The 25335-nt window shown below is 40.7% G+C and overlaps 1 protein-coding gene across 1 annotated transcript; it reads left to right on the top strand.

The window, feature by feature from the left end:
• Window positions 1–346: 346 nt before the first annotated feature.
• LOC141794865 (rho-related GTP-binding protein RhoQ) lies at window positions 347–25330 on the top strand. The gene is made up of 5 exons (XM_074675433.1): window positions 347–918; window positions 1224–1282; window positions 17282–17446; window positions 20279–20374; window positions 22100–25330. The coding sequence occupies exons 1-5, from the start codon at window positions 777–779 to the stop codon at window positions 22259–22261; spliced, it is 624 nt and encodes a 207-aa protein (XP_074531534.1). The 5' UTR covers window positions 347–776; the 3' UTR covers window positions 22262–25330.
• Window positions 25331–25335: the final 5 nt, after the last annotated feature.

Raw genomic sequence — 25335 nt, 5'->3', positions numbered from 1 at the left:
TAAGTAGATTCTTATGTCAGATAACTTCTGTTTTTCTCTGAGGATGTGTTCGATCATTTTAACAAATCAGTCAATAATGAGACTGCTGTTAAGTAAAGGCTTTGGTTATACATCAAAAGTGCTGTGAGGGGTCTATCACTTCACAAACCATATGTTTACACATATCCATGTAAGTCTATTATGATTCCTTTCCACATAGAAGCTCGTTTAATTTAACTGGTTGAGTCATTCCAGTGTTCATGATGTAATTCCTTTGGTCTTCATATCCCCAGCAGGCGGAGTGCACTTTATCCGGAGCCCCTTGCTTTGAAACCCAAGCTCCGCCCCTCCAGCGAGCGCACCCACCTTGTCTCGCAGCAGCTCAGTGCGCCAGGCTGCTCGAGCTCAGCCGAGGAGCTCACCGGGGAGTGGGCACGACAGAGCAGGGCACGAGGAGTGGCAGCTGCAGCAGCGGACGTTTCATGGTCTGAAGGTGAAGCTGTACAAGGAGCGCTTAGCTTTAAGGGTTAATTAGGAACGGCAGTCCCGTTCACGGTTTTATCAGAGAGAGTTCCGTAGCCAGCTGTGGGGAGGAGCGGAGAAAGATGCAGCTCCAGTCCGGCTCGGTGCGCCGCGCCGTCCGTCTCCGCCGCTGGTGATGCCTGCCGCGCGGGATCACCGCCCAGCAGCAGCTACAGCGGCAGGAGGAGCACGAGGAGGAGGCGCAGGAGCAGAGGGAGGAGGTCAGGAGAACAGGGCGTCGGGGGCCCGGTGATGATGATGGTAAGGTCCGGATCATGGCTAACGGAACCGGTACTATCATGTTAAAATGTGTCGTGGTGGGAGACGGAGCGGTGGGAAAAACGTGCCTGCTGATGAGCTACGCTAACGACGCGTTTCCTGAGGAGTACGTCCCTACAGTCTTCGACCATTATGCAGGTAGGAGCAACAATGTTCATGTGTGTGTCTAATTATGGTATGAAAGTATTCTTCTGCTCAGTGTGTATGTGATCATTAAAGTGTCTCAGATTAAATTAAGAGTGAACTCCCTGCTCCCCTTCCTCCCCCTCTCTTTGCATTGGCTGCATCTGTTGCTATAATCAAAACCACTTGTTTGCCTTCTTCATAGCAGAGAGGGGTTGGGGACCCCGACTCTCCCCTCCCTCTCCTTCCTCCTTTACCCCCTCCCTCCCTTCCTCCTCCTCTTCTTCCTCCTCTCACTGCTCTTTGTCATGTCGTTGCAGTGAGCGTCAGTGTCGGGGGGAAGCAGTACTTGCTGGGACTGTACGACACAGCCGGTCAGGTACAGTTTATTTTTTCCTCAGGCTGGGAGCCAAGCATGTCAAGGACACACACACACACACACACACACACACACACACACACACACACACACACACACACACACACACACACACACACACACACACTCACACTCACACTTACACACCCTATGCCTGTCCTCCAGCCCTCCACAGGCTTCATATTCAGGCCAAACACTAAGCTGCAACAGGTGACAGCTCTCACACAGTTTACTGCAGAGATTGTGTGAGTGTGTGTGAGGGCGTGGGCAGTGGTGGTAGTTTGCGGTGTTTGTGTTTGTGTGTGTGTGTGTGTGTGTGTGTGTGTGTGTGTGTGTGTGTGTGTGTGTGTGTGTGTGTGTGTGTGTGTGTGTGTGTGTGTATTGAAGGGTCAATAGTTGTATTATGTGGAGAACAGGCCTCCTATGTGCAGCAGTGATGTCACAGGTTGGCTTATATGGCTGCTAATGCTCTTTACAATGTGCCATTCAGCTGGCAGACATAAAAACTGTACCAAACACACACACACACACACACACACACACACACACACACACACACACACACACACACACACACACACACACACACACACACACACACACACACACACAAAGTCATTGTGGGCATCATCAGCAAAAATCTACAAAACTGCCAGTCGGCTCAAGCAAACTGGCAAATATTTTTTAATGATTTGATGTTTAAAAAAGACTGACTGTGTGAAAGTTATTGGTTTTAGTAGCTGCTCACCTCAAATTACTTTGGGTAAACAACTGACATTAAAAATCTGATAATTGAGTTTCAAAAAAAGGTACTTGAATATGTTTTGAGGACTGTGTTAAAGAAGAGGAATATGCTTCTGTGAAATCACCTGTTGCTTCTAAGTTTTTAAGTGTCAGGATGGCTTTTGAATGTCTTCTTGTTGTTTTTTTTCACTAAAAGTTAGGGTATGTGGACTAGAGGTTTACAATTCTGTAATGAACATAGAGATGGGCTGTAAAAACAACAAGAAATTTAATTGGTACAAAGCATGAAAAAGGTTTTATTTTTGTTGTGAAGTTAAGCATTTTTACACGAGGCTCTGTGGATATTGACCCACTTTAGGAGCTACCCCCAAGTGGACACATGGGGAACTTCGAGTTTTGGCACTGAAACTTTAGCCTCATTTTTTTTTAACCCTGAGGTTACTGTCAGTATGATGCTTGGATTACATTTACATAAATTAGTTTTCAGACCAATGAAAAGTCAAAATAAAAACATGTTGAAGGGAAAATTACTATAGATGACTTCCTCTTGTGTGCATGCATGTAATGGATGTGCTATAAGAAGCAGGTTTTTTCCATAATAGGAAAAACTCTGCAAGTCCATAACAGCAAAGTGGTGTGGCCAGGGGCATGTATGTTGTCAAAGTTTAGCATGAAGAACACAAATACAGCTGCTGGTTTGATGCTTACACACTTATTGAGACATTTCGGGCAATCTCTATTTAAAAATGTTAGAAAACACTGAATCTAAAAACACATTTTGTTCAAACAGAAAGCTGCACAGTTCCCATTTAAGTCCAGACATTGTTCAGCCGCACTGTATGACGTGTCAACAGTTGTGCACTAACACCTTTAACTCCCCGACTCTGCAGCAACTTGAAACTGTGCACGCCTGACGCTGAATAGTTAACACTGTCCTCAGAGACAGATTTAACCATGTGAAGTCACACTCCGAAATCTGACACCTCCATAAGTAACACAAAAACCATGCACTGAAGGGTTAACATGAGAATATTCAGCTTTTACTCTGCTCTGTTCATTCATAAATGCTAGATGGTGAAGTCCATAAATAACAAATCACAGACAGCCCAACAGCTACCTGTGGCTATGATACATCTCCTGTAGAAAACAGGCAGTGGAAGTTTTACTACTCAAGGAGAAAAGAGGAACACAGGCTTATTGTCTATTCTGGCGTGGTTGATGGGCTGTGTGTGTATGTGTGTGTGTGTGTGTGTGTGTGTGTGTGTGTGTGTGTGTGTGTGTGTGTGTGTGTGTGTGTGTGTGTGTGTGTGTGTGTGTGTGTGTTTAGCTGATTCAGAGTGTCTCTGAAATGGAGAAGTTCTCCCAGATGTCTGCCGTGGGTGCAGAGTAGAGTTGCTGCTCTCCAAAACGTAGTCCCCCCCACCCCACCCTCCTCCACCCTGTGCCCCCTCCTCTGTTGACCTCTTTTTGTGGAGCACGAGGCCAGCTGGAAATATTTAGAGCTTCAGGATCTGATCAAAGACCCGGACCCCAAAGAGACAGAGAGAAAGACAGAGAGAGAGTTATAGGAAGACCAAAAGAGGAAGAGAGGAGGAGATATTTGAGGGAGGAAGATAAATTTAGTCTGTTTCTCTTTCTCTTCACATTGTTCTCCTCACCCTTCACTTCTGCTATACATGTTTTACAGGTGGACAAAACGAGTGTTGGAAGCATGGAAGTCATGTTTTTTTAATCAAAAAATACATGCTAAGTGTCAGTTTTTATCATTTGAAATGAAGACAAATCATGTAGCTACATAAGGAACAAAACTTTTGTTTTCACGTCTGGTCCGTTGAGGAGTGATGTCTGTCTTTGTGGCTAGGTGCAAGGGCTTGGAAGAAAGTTGCTTTAGAGTAAATGTTGACCATTTACTGCCTTTCATTTTGTCTCTCATTCACTTCGGATTTCCTGTGACTCTCCATAACTTGTTTAACGTAAAAGTGCTTGAAATAGTACAGCAGTGTGCTTGTGTTTGAAAAGAAAACTGTATGGAAGGCGCTGGTGATGATGGTGATCCTTAGAACAAACAAAATGCCAACCAAGTTGCTTAAAGGGAAAACTTTGCAAGCTAGTATACATGACTTCACAGTCAAAAGAAGGGCATCATAAGACAGAAGAAGTCATCTGGAAAAAACTGTTTTGTTGTCATGGTCATATGAGAAAACAAAATGAGAAGTGTTAAACAGTCTACATCTACATGCAGCTTAAGAAATCAGACTGTGAGCTTATTTTCTTAGCTTAGATAACACATTTACTATTTGATTAAAACGTATATGTATATGTTGTATCAGACAGCGGCTGGATTCAGCCGGACTTGGCAGGTCTCAGTACGCCTCAGTGTTCAGCAAATTTCACTAGGAAAAACTCTTCTCCTTTGTTGTTTCCAAATGGCCCCAATGATTTACCTACCCTCATACTAACCACAGAGTCCCTTTCTACTTTTAAGAGATGTTTGAAGTCGTGCTGCGACGATTAATCAACGTAATCGACTACGTCAACTATAAAAATTCATCGACATAAATTTTGACAGTCAACGCATTTTTTTTTTTTTCATTGTTGTTGTCATGTGGTGAAATGAGCATTAGAACAAAACTAAACGCATTGTTGTGGAGAGCTGGGAGAGAATCAGGCAGGGTCATACAAAGAGCAAAGCAAGCCCCAATAAACAAAAACAAGCCCAGAGTCACTCGTAAACAGTCTTGCCAACACTGCTAACAACAACTTTGATCTTTGATGTTTTCTTGGTTAGCAAGTTCTCAATATCTCAAAATGTCAGCGTGCATCACGGCCTTTTCCTGGCTAAAATCTCATAATGGGTGGAAATGAAGCAACATTTTTAATTCTATACAATGACTGTCATACACTACGACACTGGCATTCACTAATTCAACACTAACATTTTAGTGTGACGTAACAGACACAATCTTGAGGCAAAACAGGATCATAGCATTGTTGTAATACTGTATGTTATGGTGTGATAGATCTTTTTGTGTGTTGAGGTTGCAAATTTTGACTAAAAACACACTTTCTATCAAACTGTTTTAGGCGAAATGCTTTGTATTAAGCCTGTAATTCTCCCTTTAAACGTTGATTGTGTGAAAATAAAGTCCCTCCTTAATCATAAACAATCATCTCAACCCCACAGTTTGATAACTCATCACATCCTTTGTGAAACCTTTATCAACCACCCTCCATGATGGTATCACATACATCTCCAAAGTAACTTCCTTGCTGTGCATTTTAATCTTAACCATGTTATATAAACACTTTAAAGCGATATTTGCTCCATCATTGATATCTCTGCAGTTCTTGCAGAGTTCCTGCAGTCCTGCAAAGGACTTCTCTTTTTTTCTTTTTGCTGTGGAGCCAACAGCTGTGCCCTTCTAATGCAGCTCCTCTGGCACCAAACTACAGTATCTTCAAATACACTTTGATCATTTAGTCTGGTTTTAAATCCAAAACAAACAGATTAGTTAATCCAGGTTAGCTATGTCCTGTCAGTCCTCTACCAATCAGAGCTAACATAACCTCACTCTTCATTTTATTGACAGACTCTCAAGTTTGAACAGACCACTGCAGAATAACTGCTGACTGTGGGTTGGAATGAACAATATCGCAAAAAAACATAGCCCCTGTGTTATATAGTGATACAGCCTGAGCTAAAGGCTAATTTGCCTTTAGCTCAGGCTGTCACTCTCCCATTTATCTTTCTTCTGCTCTTCTGTCCTTTTTCTGTCTGACAGTTAGGCTCCTGTGTCCACCATCACTACAAAATTAATCACAGAAATCGTCTTCTCTCTACTTAACTTCATCAGCCGGCGTGGTGTTGTCTTAGAGGCCTTGACGTGCTGTAAATCAGTCTGGTCCAAGCTAGCCCAACCTGGAGGCTAAGAAGTAGCAATTTAAAATAAACTGTAATCAGCAATATTGGTACTGATAATCTTGTTTTAAAGTGTGGATTGTGGTCAGGCATATATCTAGAAAGAAGACTTTTTCAAGATTACTTTTAAACTCCCCACAGCCCCTTTAAGTCTTCTGACCAAGCTGTGTTACAAATCAAAAAGTCAGCACTTATTTTAATTCTACCGTCTCTTATAGATGTTTTTTTTTTTTTTTCACTGAGAATAATGAGTAAAACGCTGTTAATGAGATTAAAATAAACAACATATATATATATATATATATATATATATATATATATATATATATATATATATATATATATATATATATATATATATATATATATATATATATATATATATATATATATATATATATATATATATATATATATATATATATATATTTAGCCCAGCACACAAGGTGGGTATTGTGATGTACAGGCACAGAGCAAATTTAGCATCCTATGACTATAAAAACTGTTTAATTCAACTTTTACACAATTGATTGGGTATATTGAACCACACGAACAAACATCTGGCTCAGCAAAAAGATTACTTTACTGGACTCGCCTTTGTCCCACTCCCTTAGACTGGCTGTGTTATGTGTTGCACCAGTACTTTTAACATGTGTCGGGGGTGCAGAGACAAGTCAGGGGTCTCTGTGGCAGAAACATCAAATATAGAATCAATGTTTTGATATTGGTATCATTTTCAGGGTATTAATATAAACCAGGCATGCATTGCCTGCTAACAATGGTGTTCAGATCTGACAGTCTGACAGGGCTAACGAGCAAAATCAGCTTTTCTTGAGGGCGGTAATAAGTACTTGTCAGCATAACCTCTTTAAAACAGTGAGAATCTGTGCTCGAATGATTTATGATTATGTTCTCTAAAAAGTATCAACATATATGTATAGGTATTGTTTCTACTGATGAAATTAAAAAGAAGGGTGATTAATTAGAGACTGACCAAGCAATCTACAGTGTGTTTTTATTGTCAGAAATTTAATTACAGCTTGACACTGAGCTGCGGTACTACCAGCTGTTGTTTGTGCTCCTCTGACTGCTATTTTCTGCACACTGCTCCCCTCCTGCTGTTTATTGAATTATTCCATATGAGAAGTCTGTTTTTCTGATAGTGAAGGGAGAGTCTTTACTTATTCATTTGTTCCCCTGCTGCTGCTGCATCACAGCCTGAAGATGAGGAGGAAGCAGGAAGTGGATGATAATTGCAGCTGTAGTTACCATGGAAATGCTTCAGCAGAGGGGAACTGGGTAGTCGTGACCCTGTGGGACCAGCGTGCTGGTTCCCCACTCTCTGTCGTTCTCTTCTGCTGAAGTCCTCAGCTGCTGTCACACTCAGCCGCACTTCCTGTAAAACACTTCTCACCCACTCCTCCTCCTCCTCCTCACAGTCTGATGAGTCTTTTTACAGGCAGCAGCCAAAAGTGGCCGACTGACCCCCGGATGAGGGAGGGGGGGCAGGTGGGCTGGGGTGTAAGAGTTAAATGAGGTGGGGGGGCTGAAATTGGTTTAACCCAGCCGGGCATCTGTCACCACTCAGCTGCTCTCACATTGAGGAACAGGAACTCTCAGCTAACACTTTGAGCTTGTAACCCTTAGGATAGCTTAAGGAGCAAACAGCTGTGTTAGTTCAGTTCTTTAATCCATAATTCATTCCAGAGAAAAAGTTGAAGATTGTTAAAGAATGATTTTACACTTTTGACAAAACACTGATTTATAATTCAGATATTTTGCATGGTAATTATGAAATCAATATTATTTCCTCCCAAATAATGAGCTTCCTCTCAAACATGTTGCCTTTATCGGCCTCTGAAAACCTTGAACCTGTCGACTGCAGGCTTGGGTTTGCTCATGATGATGATGTGTTGTAGTCATGTGAAATACTGTCTGGGGTCAACAGAGTGCTTTATTCTGAAAATCATCTGAATTTGCAGTGTGTTGGACTTTGGGTCCTGCTTGATCTTGACTGTGCGAGTTGATGTGTCCTGTTTCAGCATCAGGCAAATATAGAAGTCCTGCATTGATCATCATTTTGATAGTCGTTTTCACAGTAGGTAGAGAATTGTTATTGGTGTAGCATAGAGCAACTATCATTTAAAGTTAGGGTCTACAAGAATTTTCATTATGTAAGTAAATGCAAACTGGGCTCCTCCCCCTTGACTCAGTGCCAGCGGCAGCACACACCCACAGCCTTCAACTGTGACTACATGAACGCATTTACTAGCCTAGCAACCACCTGTAGCATTGCGTTTCTGGGGTGGGAGAGAGTTGAGAACCATGCACCTGACTTGGCATGTTAGCACAAGCTAATCACAGGTATTTGACACATGCCTGGTTAGCAGAAAGCCAATTTGTGTGGCTCTTTGTCCTGAGCTACTCTCTGAGTGAAATTCAAGCCAAGCTTTACCCTTGTCTAGTAAAAAGTGTTATCTTTTTGGTGTTTCATTGCATTTTCGTTGTGTTTTTCTTGCTTTGTGCTACGTCCACTATCGTAGCTGCTCAGTATAGCTTCTTTCACTAGCTATTAAACGTATAGTCACTTGGATACTGAGTGTGCTGTGATTGGCTGATATAACAACACTTAGCCCCCCCCCCATAAATGTCCCGATACAACCAAAACACCAACATACAAACTGAGGAGGGGGTTGAGGCAGACGCAGACACTGACATATCTGTATAAATGCTCATAAGAGAGGATTGAGAAAGTTGAGATTTTATTTTTTAAGGACAATCCTGCAGACTCAACCTTTACATCTTTGCGTTGTTATTACAGGACTGTCATACCAAAAACTCATGTCTTTGTGTGTGTGTGTGTGTGTGTGTGTGTGTGTGTGTGTGTATGCGTGCGGGGTGGGGGGGATTCGTCCTCACAAATGTGAATATGTGATTTGTTTCTACTAAAAACCAAGTAACAAATTGGAGACTTTTAAAAAGTGTTTTGCTATTGAACAAACAGCAAAAATGACATGGCTGCTTGTGGCAGTTGTTTTTTTATTTTTAATGCACATGCACCAGTGCTGCAGACAACCTGTTTGTTAAGCTGTGTGGTACTGTTAGATTTAATTGCATGTTTAGAAGAAGGAAACCTGTTGTGTATCATTATACCATGATGCGAGGGTGAATAAATATTTCACACTGAAAAGTTTTGATGCACAGTACAAAGTTTAAAGAACTTTAACAGTCCCCACTTGCTCATAGGGACACTATATACACACTTGCACATATACTTCTGGGGTGTTTAACATGAAACTGAATACACAGTTTACCACTTACTGTCATGACCAAAGGGGCTTTTCAATTATTTCTTTCAAAAACAACTCTGGTGTGGACAGGAAATGAAAAAAGGGAAAGAAAAAGAAAACAATGTAGAAATATCTGTGTACATCTAGCATGAGTGTCTTTGCAGAGTGTGTGTGCGCGCAGATCTGACAGCTATCGCTGGTCTCGGACATCATGGTGGGATTCATCTGCTTTACAATTTTAATGCAGCACCATTTCTGGGATGAATTATTCAAATTTAAAGTGTATTTGAGGAAGGCACTCATTAATTTGCTGCAGTAGTTACTGTTCCAGTTCAAACCTTATAAGATATCTAAAATAACAACATTGTTAAATGCTTTCAGTCTTTTAATGATTTAGTGTTGGGATGATACCAAGAGATATTACTTTATTACCCTGCTCAAAATATAACAATGATTTTAAATAATCTTCTAAGTAATGTTTTTAAGGATAGTGTTTGGGGATGACATAGTGTCATACACCAAGATAAGACACAACACAGTACCATTGTTCAAGTTTGTAATAATACAGTATTCTGATAATATCGTATTGTGATGCATTATTCAAACGCATCATGTGGTTTAGATATTCATTTGCACTGTATTTTCCAAACAATATAAGGTATACAATAATCTTTACCACTGGATCCTTTCCCCAGTTACAGTGTTGCCTGAAAACATGATTGTATTTATTTGTCAGCCTCCTCCTTCAAAGGGGAGCCAGGATAAAAAAGGATGTTTTAACCAGAGCTCATTAAAACCACGATGATTAAAGGTCTTCATCCTTATTGCGCTGTGCACAGTTATGTGCCACTGCCATTAACAGCCATTACAGGCTTCATTACACTGTCTGATTTTTGAATGGAGTCTGGCAGGACGTCCTCACTCTGCATGCCTGAAGAGACAGAGTGCATCAGGCTTTGATTAATGATCACTAATCACCGTTAAAGGACAGGAGAGTAAAAAGCCCTTTTATTCCTGAGGTCAAATCCAGGTCTGTGAAATGTGCAGACTCACAGATCAGAGGCTGACCTTTGTGAGGATGTCTGCGCTTGTTTTCCAGCCCAGCAGCCATGTTGGAGCAGGCGTCTGTGACTCTGTTGACACAGCCGGCTTATCGAGCCCCAAGGAGGCAAGAATGAGACGGATAGAGAGGAGAGAGTGATAGAGGGCAGAGGGAGGGAGTGACTCACTGGTATCATTGCACTATATGTCACAGAGTCAACAGAGCCCAGAGACACAGCGGAGCTGGTCCAGGAGGCCGAGTGGAGACGGATAGTCTCGCCCTGATGGGATCATATGGACATGTATGGGGAGAAGTTAAGCTGCTCTGCTCTCCTCTGATCATAATATTTACTGTACACTTCTCACTTGGCTGTCATGAAACATCTCAGGGGTGAACTTTTAAACTATTAAATCTACAACATCGAGGAAACTGCCCTCTGAATAAGATCAAAGCTCTGTTATTTTAACTGTAGTGTCATAACCCAGCACAACTCAGAATGTGATACCTTAATAAGAGCTATCCTGATACTTTGTCTAGGGCGGGGGTCTGCAACCTTTATTATTACTTATTAAGAGCCGTTTTGCCCCCTCTTCCACCAAAGAAATGTGGTCTGGAGCCACAAAACATAACACAGAAATAAATTCAACAATAAAATATAGGTCTGTTTGAGTCTTTTCCATATTTGTGTAAAATTAATAGAATAAAAAGTAACCAACTTTTCAGAAAATACTTTGTGCTTGTTGTGAAAATGTCTTTCAAGTTTACATTTTTTGTTGTTTGCTAAATTTTCACCACACATATGCATATTTTGGTTGGAAAATTATTAAATCTTCTTTTGAGTCAGTGACAAAAAGGGATTACTTTCAGTCCAAAAGAACTGTGCAACAAAATAAACATCAGAAAAAGATAATTATGTTAAGAAATAAGTTTTGTTTGTCTTTATGATTTTCTTTGTCAGGGCCAGAGGGAGCTATTACAAGGAGGCTTAAGAGCCACTTGCAGCTCCAGAACCACAGGTTGCAGACCCCTGGTCCAGGGCCTTTTGGTGTAACACAGGCAATATGTGTTGTGTTTTTCAATTCTTTCCTAAAAGCACTGGTTGTAATTTGGAGTTTATAAATACGTTTCATTTAGGAGAAATGGACCCTACAGCATCACAGCAACAGACACATTGTACAACAAGGGTTTGCTAGTTTAAGTTGTAGTCACTCAAAGATAATTTCGATTTCTTCACACTTAAACCAAAGGAACCCCACACTGTGTATTAGTGTCTGACCTCACATAGGGGAAATGAGACCATGCAGAGGTAACTCAATTCTCCCAAACAGTATGCAAATAACTTGTCCAGAGACCCACCTGTAAGGGCTTACAACTGAAAGTCTAAGACAAGCTTTAACTATTTCTGCTCAAGGAGGTTTGTTTCTGGTTGCTCTCTGTAATGCACGTCAGAATATTAGTGCTACTAAAATGGCTCTTGATAACTTTTAGCAGGTGTACTTACTGGTATTTAATACAGTCACTCTGCTGAAAAGCCAGCGATTTTTTAGAGAAAGTGACATTAACCATAATAAAAGTATATCTATCAGAAAGTGTAAGATTCACTTGTTAAAAAGAAGGGAAAAATAATCCAGTGGCCCTTTTCAGCAGAGTGACTACAAACATTTCTGCCCTGAGTGCTGATCAGGCTTCAGATTGAGCAACGTAGGAGTACTCACTCTGTCTGCGTCTCTATATTTACACTCTGGGAGACCAGCAGGCGTACTGTCTTCTTTGGTAATGTTTGGGAGGTGTGCTGAGGAAACAGAGCTGTGTCTCAGAGCAGCGCTGGGCTTGTTTACAGTAAACTGCTGACTGTCTAACACTGTGTGTCTTTATGTCTGCTGCTCTGTGGGGATGGCGGGATTCACTTGTGCAAGCAAAGGTCACGGGCACACAGAGACACACAGAGACACACAGAGACACACAGAGACACACACACACGGTGTACTTGACCCTACGTGGCAGATATAAAGTGCCTGAAGAGGCAGGAAAACACGATATATGTGCTGTTATGTTTCATTCCAGTGAGGGTAATTTTAGTGTCGGCTAGGAGCTGATTGATGTCAGTGCTGTGGTAAATACGTATGCCGTCAGTGTGCTTTTGATTGGCTGCAGGGTGTCAGTGATGTCATGAAACTATAAAGTGTGCTAAGTCCGTCTTCTGTTCCTAATTAAAGATCTGGCCGCATTGAATTCAACTCATTAACAATCCAGAACCTGTTTAAATAATGAAAGACTCCTGCATTTCTCAAAAGTAACATGTGAAAGTGAAAATAGTTAAAAAAAGAGAAACTGAAAATAAAAGTAATAAACTCCAGTTATTCCAAAAGTCCTGCAGTGCCTCTGAACACCACAGAGGGCGCTCGTTGCACAGAGCTGGAGCAAATGCAATGTCTCCCTGATTTTGCTTGGCTCACATCAGCATCATCGTGTACCTGATTGTCCACTGAGCTCTCTTTTTCAGGCTGTATGGCAGAAAACATGGCAGCCCATTTTTTGGTAGAAATCTTTGCTCTGATTTGTATGCAATAGGGGTGTGCCAGATCACACCATCTACAATAATACGGGTATAACTTTTTGGACTATACAAATTTGTCATTTTGTGATATTTACAGTGCAGAAACACAATGATGTGTGACGGTGATGTGTGATGTGTACAAAACAATGGCCGAGAGTGAAAGTAGTACGACAGCATCAACTTCATCCTCACGTTAGGATTTATTGCCTAAAAGAGGAGCTACCTCAGTGATGTGGAGGTGGTTTAGCTGACCAAAGATCAGACACGCAGCAAAACACATTGAATGCAAAATGTGCAGGTGAACTATTACCCCTAAGGGTGGCAACACCACAAACATGTTCCACCACCTAAAGCTGAAACACACAGCCGAATACAACCAGATGACACACAAGAAGGACATGAAAGCTACGTAATTATCCGTGGGATCTTTTGCCTCTATGACGGGCGTGTAGTCGAGCCAAACGTCCCAACGCTTTATAAGCCTTACCCCTAATATACATGAAGCATGAGCGCCCTGCAGCACAGTCCCGCAGATTTTGGAGTCATGCTAACTTATACTGGGCGCTACCCTGCACTGTGCCGTGCAGCACAGCACTGCACAGTGCAGTGTAGCGCCCATAGCAGCTGGAAACCCCCCTCCCCAAACAACAACAACAACAAAATTATAAAAGAATCAAATCGCGAGGATAGCATGTCGTCCCAGTCCTACATTTTGTCACGTTGAAAACTCTTTGTTTGGCTGTGCAGCCCGTTGTGTCCACTCATCCACCTGGTACCCTGACTATTGCTCCGTATGTTTAATTAAGTAAGAACGACAACTTTCTCTTTGCGTATGAGGCAGGTGTAATTCCACAGAAATAATCATTCTCACACTTCTTCTGAAACACTCTGTACCTGATATCAACCCTTCTTTTGGCCTATGAAAGAGATACCTTGCTTTAACAACATTCTGAGGATGTTAGCAATATGTCAAATGGCTGGTTTCAATAGTTGATTATGCTGCATTAAGGGTCAACTCGTGCATTCCCCCCCCCCACCCCCCAGAGTTTTAGGGGTGTGGCTTCAGCTCTACCTTGTTATCAGCTTCTAGGTGGCCTCTAGGTTGGGTTGAGTGAAGTCATTGAGACCAAGCCCATAGCTAACGAATACAGTCTGTGGATGAGAGAAGCTGCCAGAGCTGTACTGTTAGTGCTTACAGGAATGCCTTAGGCTGTACTTAAATGGCTTACACATTAGATAGTCATCAGCAGCAGTGTTTCCTTAATAATGAGGATATTTGTGTTGGTAGCGGACAGTTTTTTCAGAGGTGTAAGAAACTGAGAAAACTTGTGCAGAACTCAGAGTAACAGGTCTCTTTAAAACTCTGGGCTCTAATTTCGTAGACCAGACACAAGCGCAGGCGCACCTGCCCTGGCCTTCGCCGTGTGGACAGGGCGTGACCGGCGCACTTTGTAATTTTCCTCCTGGAAACCTGCCTCTGAGGCTTTGTTGACATGTGCGCACATGTGCGCCTGTCACCAAATTAAAGCTGCGTGGGGTGTGCTCTGCTTTGCGCCGAGAATGAACCAGGTTGGAGCTGGCGAGCTTTCAGCACACTTTTTTGGCACAAAATTGGCACTGCGCCAACATGAATCTGCTGACACCTCCCCCTGGTGCGCTGTCAACTCCCCCTGGCGCGAAGTCACACCCATCTCTGTGCAGACGGTCTACCAAATTGTCAAATTGGCAGTGCTCGGCGGTGCGCAGCACAAAATTGATACTGCGCATGGTGCACCAGGCTTGCGCCCCCTGCGCTGCGCCATGAAATTAGAGCCCTCTGACTTTGCATCTTTTGTGTGGGGAAAGCTAACAGCTAGCCTAACCCCAATTAAGGAGGCACCAAAAAGACTGGAAAATCTACTTTGCCAGGCAAGGCACACAGATACCTGTTGATACCTGCTTACACCTGCTTACACCTACTATCACCTGCTAATGTATACATGAAATACTACGATGTATTTATTTAAATCAATGTCTGAAGTGTTTCTACTGATTGTGCCTCAGCTTGCGTGAAGCACCAGATGGTTTGCATTCATAACTGATTCATCCCATCAGCAAATTCAGATAGTGTGAGGTAATCTGTCATTCACAGTTCAGTTACATAAATAACTGTGAGTACACTCAGTCATCCCACGAAGCCTTCCAAGTCTAAAATCATCCATTCAGGATGTGCTGAAATTTTAGAGTCTGGTCCATTTAAACAACAAACAAAACACTAATAACACTCAGCATCCGCCCACTGGATTGAGATTTATGTGCTGTTTTCATAATTTATTCCAGTTCAACATAAAGTCAGTTTATCTTCAGTTCATTACACAGCCGAGGATGACCCCTGACTGATCTGCTGCTGGAGAATCTCGTGATGCCCCGCTCATTTGCATTTCCATTTCCCTCGGTGCGTTTCTGTGAGAAGGACTTGTCTCTGAGGGTTGTATCAGGGTGATCTGGTTGGACTTTGTTATGTGTTTTTTCTTCACTGAAGGCACCAGAAAGAAACATTGTCATGCTAGCAATTGAAACTCTTTCTATCACAGCAGAAGTGTAAAAACATGGAGGTTGTTTGATCTCAGGGATGTGGACAATACGTGTCTTTGTCGAAGACAGTGAGATTGAGTTATTCTGATAGACCTTTGAGCTAGCAGGAGAAAACCGTCCCATCGGGAGAAGGAGTGAGATGGTTTATGAATATTTGCGTGTGTGTGTGTGTGTGTGTGTGTGTGTGTGTGTGTGTGTGAGAGAGAGAGTTTGGCTCATAAAACATCAAACGTCAGAAGGGTTTATCAGTGCAGAGGACAGAGAGAGCCTGATCTGACACACAGAGGACAGTCTCGTGTCTGTGAATTAGCCGTTCATACAGCACAAATATCTGAGGTGGCAGGGACTCTGGGTCTTGTGGCGATGCCTTGTGCAAATGTAAATAACACGTAATTGTCTCTGTCAGAAAGAGACAAAGTCAGTCTCATTTGAAGGTTATCTTCGCCACATCCTTTTCTTATCTCGGTCTAAGAGACGCATTTTCTCCTTAATGTTTCTTATATTTAAATGATTCCTATCTAGAAGTTTGATTTCCAGTTTATAAACAATGATAGAAATAACAAATTTGAATTGGAAAAAAAAAAAAAAAATTGACAAAGAATCCTGATTCTGATATCGTCAAATTTGGATTTTCGATCCCCCCCTTGGCCCGACTTAAACAAGTGTTGAAATGAATGGGTACAAAGGTGTTGTATCTAAAGACTAGGGATGGGAATCGAAAAGATTTTATTGATACCAGTGCCCTTATCTAACTACTTATCGCTTATCAATACAATTCTTTATCCATTCCCTTTTAATTCCTCCTGGTCTTCTGTGTCAGCAACATTTAATTGAGTAATAAGTGAATAAATATGAAATTGGTCACTGGATCTTGATATTTCTGGACATTAATAGATAAAAATAACCAAAGCTCGCATGTCACATGATGTTGATGTACTGTTGTGTTATGTTATTGACTGAAGTAGGTCATCTAGTTTCTCAAAGTGGTTATAGTATGCTATCTTCCTGTCTGAAAAACATTTACCTGTTAGTAGGTTAGTAGTTTGACCTTTGGAGTTTTCATTATTTTTTAACAAAGAGTAACTGTGTTTTGCCTCTGTGATGAGAGTTGAAATTCTGTTCTGAACCTGAAGTTATACAGATGCATGCTAACCGCGAGCATTTCAGTGCAGTTTCCCATACACATTAGCATCATGCTAGTGTTATTTTTTTCTATACTGTTTTTGGTACATTAGAAGACGTGTAAATGTATTGAATAAGAATCTGGTGTGAGAGTGTAATGCTTTTTTGTGTGATCAATTCTTCAGTAAAACTTAAAGCAGATAATACAGAGTCAGAGTTTTCTTAGGAAACTGTTTTCTGTCTACTAAGCTATGGTGGCTGGTGCCAATAGTTGAGGTATGGTCCAGCAGCTCTGGTGTAATGCAAAGAATCGATAAGGGAATTGTAAAGCATGAAGGCTAACGATGCCCATGGATTGAACCATTTCTTATCGATTTTTCATTTGAACTGTTTTTTTCAGTGCCCATCCTTATTGAGGAATGTGCTTGACAATTGATGTGAGACTTTATGGTATGTTAAATGTATCTGATGAAAGACTTTCCACTTCGGGTTTAAGATGTTTCAGGATGAAAACAAAAAACAAGCTCTTACCAGTGTGCTCTTGAATGCCACCAGGCTTCCTTGACAAAAGTGTGCTGCTCACTCTTAGCTCTCCTGGTTAAAGGGAGGAGTAAAAGAGCTCTCCATTCAGAGCTCTTATTTTACATACTTCAATTATTCATGAACAGTAAGAAAAGGAAATGAACCACGTCTTCTTCCTGACCTCCTGTCCTCCTCTAACCCTGATTGTTTCTGTCTCGTCTTCTTCCAGGAGGACTATGACCGCCTCAGACCACTCTCCTATCCCATGACCGACGTCTTCCTCATCTGCTTCTCTGTGGTGAACCCCGCCAGTTTCCAGAATGTGCGTGAAGAGTGGGTGCCAGAGCTGCAAGAGTATGCACCCAGTGTCCCCTACCTGCTCATTGGCACACAGGTGAGCCTACTACCTGTCAGTGTACAAATCTTTTTAACATTAGCTGGTTATGATACAGACTGTAATCAATACTGAGACCTCTTTATGTGTAACTAAAGCAAACATGACCACGACACAGACCTGTCATGCACTGTAAACCCGGATAAGTTGAGTTTACTTGAAAAAATGCTCATAAACCGTTTACCTTAAAAAAACTAAGTACTGAAACGAGTGAATTTAACTCAACATCTTCAGTAGTTACAGTAGTTATTATGGAAAATCATTCTACTGAATGTCTTGAATCAAATAAACCCGATGCTTATTTGTTACAAATTAAAATATTGAGTAATATTAAAAAATAGGTGAATATCACCATAAACATAATAAGTTGACCATAATCAAAAGTGAAAGATGTGATATCAATAAATTTGCCTTATGAATTAAGGAAATGTAATAATTAAAACAAATTGAAGCAGATATGAACAACTAAATTAAATAACGTTTTAAAGTACAGCTGGGTCTCATATCCACAGCGTTCCCTCCTCACTCATGGTTACAAACTCTGTCACAACAAAAATCAGCTCTAATTTCATAACTTTAGTAACCGTGAGTGAGGAGGGAAGGCAGTAGATATGAGACCCTGCTGTACATTGAAATATTGTTCTTCAGGGGGCACAGGTTGTCTGAACTCCACGGCACTGACTGGTGGTCTGTGCTCCATGGAACGGGATCTTATACCTATTGACTTTGCAGTGTGCGCCTAATGGTTAATAAATTAATAAATGAAATTTTTGACTGGACTGTCATGTTATTTAAGCCAATTTTGAAAATGTGAAACAATACGTTTATTTATTTTTGACACAGACAGTCAGTCCACATCACATAGCGCATAGACAGCTGATCGATGCCATAAGCGGCACAGACAGCTGGTCCATGCTGTGACACACAGACTAAGACATCATGTCATGTGGAGCACAGACATCCTATGCCACTGCTGCACGTCTAGAAGTACAGCAGGGTCTCATAACGACTGCGTCTCCTCCTCACTCACGGTTACAAAACATAGTAAAAAAAAATAATGATTTTGAGCTGTGCTTACCTAAACAGTGACAAAAGTTAAGTCTACTCAGAAATCATCAGTTTCAACACTGAAAACTCAGACATTTGAGTAAACTGAACTTACTAACACATTTTTAAGTCTTCATAGCTTAATAAAATTGAGTGATTTGAACTTTGGGGTTTACAGTGTATCTGTGACTGCTGCTGATGGTGGGTAAGTGTCACAAAAGGCCTTTGTTTACATTTCTCACTGTGAAGGGTCTCAGTCAGAGATCAGATTTTTAGTTTTAAGAAAAAAATGAGCAAAGCTTTACAACCTACCTAAAGTTTCCCAGGAGAGCTTTGTTACAAACTAACCGGTACAACAGGTCATAAAACTGTCCCATTAAAAGGCTGCATGAATTGATCTAAGATAGTAATATCAAACTCAAAAAGGCAGAATGGGTAGTCAGAAGAACAACAACAACAACAAAGATGCCATCAATAAACAGAAAGTAACATCACACCTCAGAATCTGCCTGGTAACATCAGAAATCTTGATTAAGGGTTAATTTTAAACCCTCGATGATCCCGCCTTTGAAACGAACCCACAAATCAGAGCAACAATGACTCCATCCAGAGCATCTAAAGCTGAGCTAATGTCCTGTAATCTTCACTAAACTCATGTAGATTTTAAAAGATGACATTAATCCCTCGTGTTAGATTATTTTCTTAAGCTTTAAAACCCTCTGAAAATATCACTCGTCCTCTGAGGAGAGTGCACTGACTTGTGGGTGATATTTTTTTTGGTCTGTGTTCCCTGGCAACTGAATGCCAGAGCAGCGAGGCCCTGCGGTGATGAAGAGGAGGATGGAGTGGGTGTTTGATTTATCTACTGTCAGCTGATGTTTACTGAGCTTCTTCCAGTATCTCTCTCTCTGCTGGACGCTCATGTGTACTCACCGTGCTACCACACACACACACACACACAAACACACACACACACAAACACACACACACACCACTCAGGAGAAGGTTAATGAAGGTTGTTCCCTGTGAGATTGTGAAGAAGGAGGTTTCATTTATCCTAATTTGTTGAAACAGACGTGGCCGAGCCGAGGGTGTGCTGTGATGTGTCGTAATGGATCAAGAGAGAGTGAGGAACTTTGTGGTCGGCTGTGAAATGTCTTTTCACAACAGCAGGAAGTGTGACAACATGGTGTCAAAATATGAAAACAGACTGTTATACACTTATAGATGTCTAGGAAGACGGTGTTGTAACACCTTATTTATGGTGCAAAATCGGAGAGCAAGTGAACAGCAAAGTGTTGGAAATGTGTTTAATTTTCATCAAAGTCAGACAAGTCGGTCTCAGGTAAAAAACAAACCATGACTCAGTACATTCCTTCAGTTTGATCTTGCAGCGTAACATTAAAACATGTTTCTTTGATGCTCTTTAGAAGACACAGGATGTCAGAAGGGGCTGCACACTAAGCTGCTGCTAGATCCCACAGTCTCTTTGGTTCTTGGCTTTTATATCAAGGCTCAACTACTTGTAAAGGTTAAAACATTAAAAAAGCTGCTCTACCTTTAAAATCAGTGTCTCCATCATGCCTCCTGTGGGGCCTCAGAGCTGTGCTCCCAACATTTTAAGCTCTCCATCAGATTTAATCCTTTACTGTGATAAACAATAAGCTTCAAAATAAAAATGATCTGATGAGAAGCAGAAAGGGATCCGTCTCTTGGAAATGTTATTAGTTTAACTCATAGTAAAAGCTTCATATTGAACTGAGAAAGTGTCCCTCTGTCTTTCAGATTGATCTTCGGGATGATCCGAAGACTATTGCCAAACTGAATGACATGAAGGAGAAGCCCATCACCACGGAGCAGGGACAGAAACTAGCAAAAGAGGTTTGTACATCCTGAAACAGTGAAGTCATCTGGAGCTCATAGCTTCATTATCAGTCAGATTCCAGTGTGGTGATCAGATGCAGAAATGTCTCTAAAGAAATATCATGTCTTCAGAAATATGTCAGGAATCAAAACTCTGCACATTTTTTCATCTAAGTGAGTCCAGGAGACATTCCAGGTCAACATGGACATCCAGCAGAGTCCAAGCCTGCAGGACACAGAAACCACATGTGGTCTGAGAGTAATCGCTCCTGTCAGAAACAAACCAAGAATAAAGGTCAACTGTTCAAAATATGACTGTGAGGTCCGTTTTCTTCATATTTATCTGATGCAAAGAGAATTTTAACAGAATTCCTGTGCCTCCGAGTCTTAAAGTTCACAGAGGCCACAGGAATCCATTCAAGATCATTTGATAATGTTTTAAATTCAGTGAAATTAGAGCAATTTCCTTCAACCAGAGCTAAATTTTCTCTCTGGCAGAGTCAAAAGTGATGAGGTTTTTTTTTCTTAACTGGCAGCTAAAAATACATCCAACATCTGATCTGCTCTCAGCATGACAGCTGCACAATCTTTCTAGAATTGATATCCAATCCATTCTTAGTGTATACCATGATACAGACCACAAGATATAAGACTAGAAGTCCTCAATATTTTGTGTCTTAAAATAGAGGACTATAAACTGCCAGCATTGGGCAGACCTTGGTGTTTGAGGCCCCGGTGGTTCACAAAACAGCCAGAGCACCTTTATGTGATGACCTCATCATTTTAGCAAGTCTTGTATAATCTTGTGCTATCTTTAGATTGGACCATTTTAATCAGTTTACAGACAGATTGGGGATTATTACAACATATAAATATGTAGCTGTTTGAAGTTTTGCGCAGGTTTAGTAGAATAATAAAATAATAAATAATAATGCAGACAATATATATATATATATATATATATATATATATATATATATATATATATATATATATATATATATATATATATATATATATATATATATATATATATATATATATACTTAATTTATATAATACTTTTCAAAACAGGGTGACAGAGTGCTTTAAAGAATAAAAAGGATGGACATTCAGCATTGTTACTTAATATCTGTATATAAAATATCAACAGCTGAAGACAGCCATGGCCAAAATGTTGAACTTAATGTTTTACATGATGTCAGGGTGGATCCATGTTTTTCCAGCCTTTGGTAGGTCCTGTACATCATGGACTAGGGATACGTACAAAATTAGGTACTTTTATAGGTGCCGACTCAATTCTGTGTGTAGTACCGAATAAAGATTCACGTAAAATCAAACGGTACCATGTTTCGGTACCTGAATGCATCCTTGTTACTGTGAGGGAGTGGAAGAGTAGGGAATTTTCCATGCTGGTCATAAACACAGCATTGCAGGTTTAAATATTGAGAAATAAATAGGTTTAATAGAAAAAAAATTGAGAGTTTAATATTTGAAAAAAAAAAGTTACTACCACATAATCAGGCACAAAAGTACCAAAAATTGGTACCATTGAGGACCGATTTCCAGGTACTAGGCATCGGTGCTGTATTGTTTCAAATGTGAAAGGTACCCATCCCTATCATAGACACAACAGCTTAGAACAAAAAGACCTAGCGCACACCCCCAAGTGACTTCTTTTTGTATTCTTTCCTGAAAATGACAAACTGTAAAGCATCTTCTATTATAAATTCTCTCCTTTAGATTGGTGCGTGTTGCTACGTTGAATGTTCAGCGCTGACCCAGAAGGGCCTGAAGACGGTGTTCGATGAGGCCATCATCGCCATCCTCACTCCGAAGAAAAAGAAAGGAGCTCTGAAGAGAAGACTGGGACCTCGCTGCATCAACTGCTGTCTGATCACGTGATGCATGAGCCACAAAGATCACTCAGCAGCCGACCGTAAACCAAACCTGGACTGAAGGCAAGAGAAAAATGCACAAAAGAGAGGACTGAAAAGGACTAAACAAGAGCCACTTAATGCTGCAGTGCTCTTGAAAGACTGTAAATCTCTCTCTCTGGATGTCCATGGGGGGGTCGAGGATGCAGTTTACTACCAAAGGAGCACAAAATCCAAGTCAGTCTCGTCTTCAAAAAGACTTTCTGCCTCCAAAGTACCTTCTTTTGTAACCATTTTTAATCATGTTTTCTGTGCAAAGTTGTTGTAAGCTGTCATACAAAAAAAACGACATTTCAGTTTAAAGAGAAATGCTACATTTAAAGAGCTCTTATTATTGTTTAAAGGATTTCTTTAGAGTTTCAGTTCAGGAGCCTGCAGATGATAAATGATTAGAGGCTGACTTTACTGACACTGTGACAGTGAACAGAGTACTTCTCTGGACATAAGGGCCCAGTTTTTAAATTTAGTAGACTCTTTTGGCCCAAAAAGTCTGTCTCTGATTATTTGTCATTTGAGGATCTGATGATTAAACCAAACAGGTGCTTTGTGTAGTGTGTTCAGTCAGAGCATTTTGGACCTAAGACTGTATCATTTTAAAGTTAGGGAGTCTTGTTTCTGCCTTATGAAATCCTGTTATGTTACAGTGTGGCATGCCAAAACATACTGCTGAAGTCTCAACAGGAAGAGAAGAAGTCTATAACCCATCTTTGAAATATATATTATACAGAGTTTATGATTCTAAGTTTCAGAGAAAGAGATGTTTTATTCAGCGCAGATCTTATTTTGTCAACGTATAGCTTGTTTATTTTCATTTGTTATCCTGCAATAATGTGTTATCCTTTTATCACTTTTGAAGAAGGTTTAGAGGATTGGAGAGGAAAGATGACATACTCTGATATACATCCATCATCCAAAGAATAAAACACTTTTTTTAAAGTAGCTGTGCTCGGACAAAAGTGAAGCAATTTTTGCTGTGCAGGCATTAAGTTTGACAGCTTATTCATGTGGGGTTTAGGTTAAAAACAACTATAGAGGATTCAGCCCAGCTGTTACACCAGAAAGCAGCACTATGAACCCTAAAGAAACAGATTTCTCCGAAGTTTTAAGTCTTGTTTCAGTCAAATAAAGGCAAAACCTAAAAAATGTAATCCTCAATAAAAAATAATAATAATAATAACACAAAATAAGTTTATTCACATAACTTAGGTTGTGTGACGTAAATACTGCCTATATTTTGTCTGAGCGCACCTTACAGAGACCCATCATTGTAAATTTAATGCACAACATGAAGCACAGTCAGCAGCACACCATTTCCAGGCACAACAAAGCACATTCCTCTGCTTATAACTCCATCTATCTACAGGAACAACAGGCTGAGTGAAGCACAGAAATAAAACGGTTCCAGCAGGCACAAACAGGAGCAAAGCACACCATCTGACCCCGCACAGCCCAAACAGGTCTCAGCGAAACCACTTAGACACGTTTTCTGAAGATCTGAACACATGGAAAAGCATTTCTGTTGTCCCCCACACCTGGAGTAAATTTCATACCGTAACTTTTGTGTTCTCTGTGAAACTAAAAGACAATCTTGACTTACAAATTCAACATAAAAATGCAGAATGTGCAGGTGCAGGACTTGATTTTGGTATAAGGAGTGTTCTTGTTTTAATGGTCTGAAGGCATCAGTATTGCTGTATGCATAAACGTTCAGCTAAGGAGACATAGCACAGTCTGCCATAATGAAATCACAGGATAGAAAGTGTCAGTTTGTGTAGATTATGGACTTTTTTATGATCTCTGGCATCACCGCTGATTCAGATATGTTTCAAATCCAGACACAAACTCCTCACAGGGGCTGTAACTTTTTTTGTTAATCTCCAAAAACAAAAAATCTGCATGCAAGAGCAACTAAAAAAATTGGACACTAGATGTCATCACTTAATAGCAAATTCATTCTCACTGTATAAAAAAAAAGAAGAGTGCATGTAGGATGAAGACTTGGCTTGAGGTCTTTTATTGCTATCCTCGGTCTATGGGCAGCTGTGGCTCAGTGGTAGATTTCTTCGTAGGAAGGTTGGGGGTTTGATCCCAGCTCCTGCTGCCCCTTGGCATAGCAGCCTCTGTCATCAGCGTGTGAACGTGGCTAAACTTCTCTGAGTGGTCAGACAGTCTTAAAAAAACTATGTAAGTACAAATCCATTGTTTCGGTTGAACTTATACGCCAACATCAGCTGATGGTTCCACACAGGACTGTTTACATACAGCTGTTCATGTTAAAGTCAAGCTCTGAGATCCTGCTTAGAGTTCAATAGTGCTCAGTGAGTCACTGCACACCTCACTCCCTCCTCTTACATAAAACTTAGCATTAAAAACTAACCAGTTTGAACCAAAAGTCAAATTAAAAAGAAAAAAACTTCTGTTTTCAAAGTAATGATGCTAAACATCAGAGATGTAAAGTCGTAGCCGTTAGCCAACATTAGTTTGAACACCTCCAGCATTTCTGTCTTTTCTCTGTTGTAACACTGAAAAGAGTTGAATTGAATGACATTCATTTGATCTGTGCAACTTAAGACCCACTTAACATTTCAAACTTGAAAAGTGGATCATGTGTTCAGTTTTCCAGGACTTGGAGAGAAGAATTTAAATAAGTTCAAGCCCTTACAATGATTGTTTGCAACAAAGTAAAACTGTAACTTCAAGTTGTTCTGAACTTTTCCTGTAAGACAAACGTGTGAAACATCAGCTCTTCTTGTTTTTCTGCTTTTGTTCAGAGTTTTTCTTTCAACTGATCAAAGGTGCCAACTCTTGAATGACTTGTGTAGACTTTCTGTTGGAGTCGATATGATTAAAGCTTTAACGTTCTCGGTGCTCCTCCTCTCTGTCCCGGCCTGCGGCGTGACAGATCATAAGCTCAACAGTTCTGCTTGCTCTTGTGTGAAGGTCCCGCTCAGGATCCAGGACCTCTAAGTGCCGCCTCCAATGCATTCTCCCATGATGCTCCTCTCCTCTCAATAAATGTGTTTACTGTGTTAATAAAGTCGG

This window comes from Halichoeres trimaculatus, unplaced genomic scaffold (assembly GCF_033239565.1).
Source record: "Halichoeres trimaculatus isolate MK-OKI-2021-1 unplaced genomic scaffold, fHalTri1.1 fHalTri1_scaffold_8, whole genome shotgun sequence".
In the NCBI taxonomy this organism is placed as follows: Eukaryota; Metazoa; Chordata; class Actinopteri; order Labriformes; family Labridae; genus Halichoeres; species Halichoeres trimaculatus.
Note: the sequence above shows the minus strand (reverse complement) of the source record. Positions and strands in the feature narration are given on the sequence as shown.

What these genes read in the sequence shown, in the direction of transcription:
- LOC141794865 (XM_074675433.1), top strand. Translation starts at nt 777, where the DNA reads ATGGCTAACGGAACCGGTACTATCATGTTAAAATGTGTCGTGGTGGGA. An exon ending in AGTCTTCGACCATTATGCAG is followed by an intron (nt 919 to 1,223) that starts GTAGGAGCAACA and finishes ATGTCGTTGCAG; the next exon opens with TGAGCGTCAGTGTCGGGGGG. An exon ending in GACAGAAACTAGCAAAAGAG is followed by an intron (nt 20,375 to 22,099) that starts GTTTGTACATCC and finishes TCTCTCCTTTAG; the next exon opens with ATTGGTGCGTGTTGCTACGT.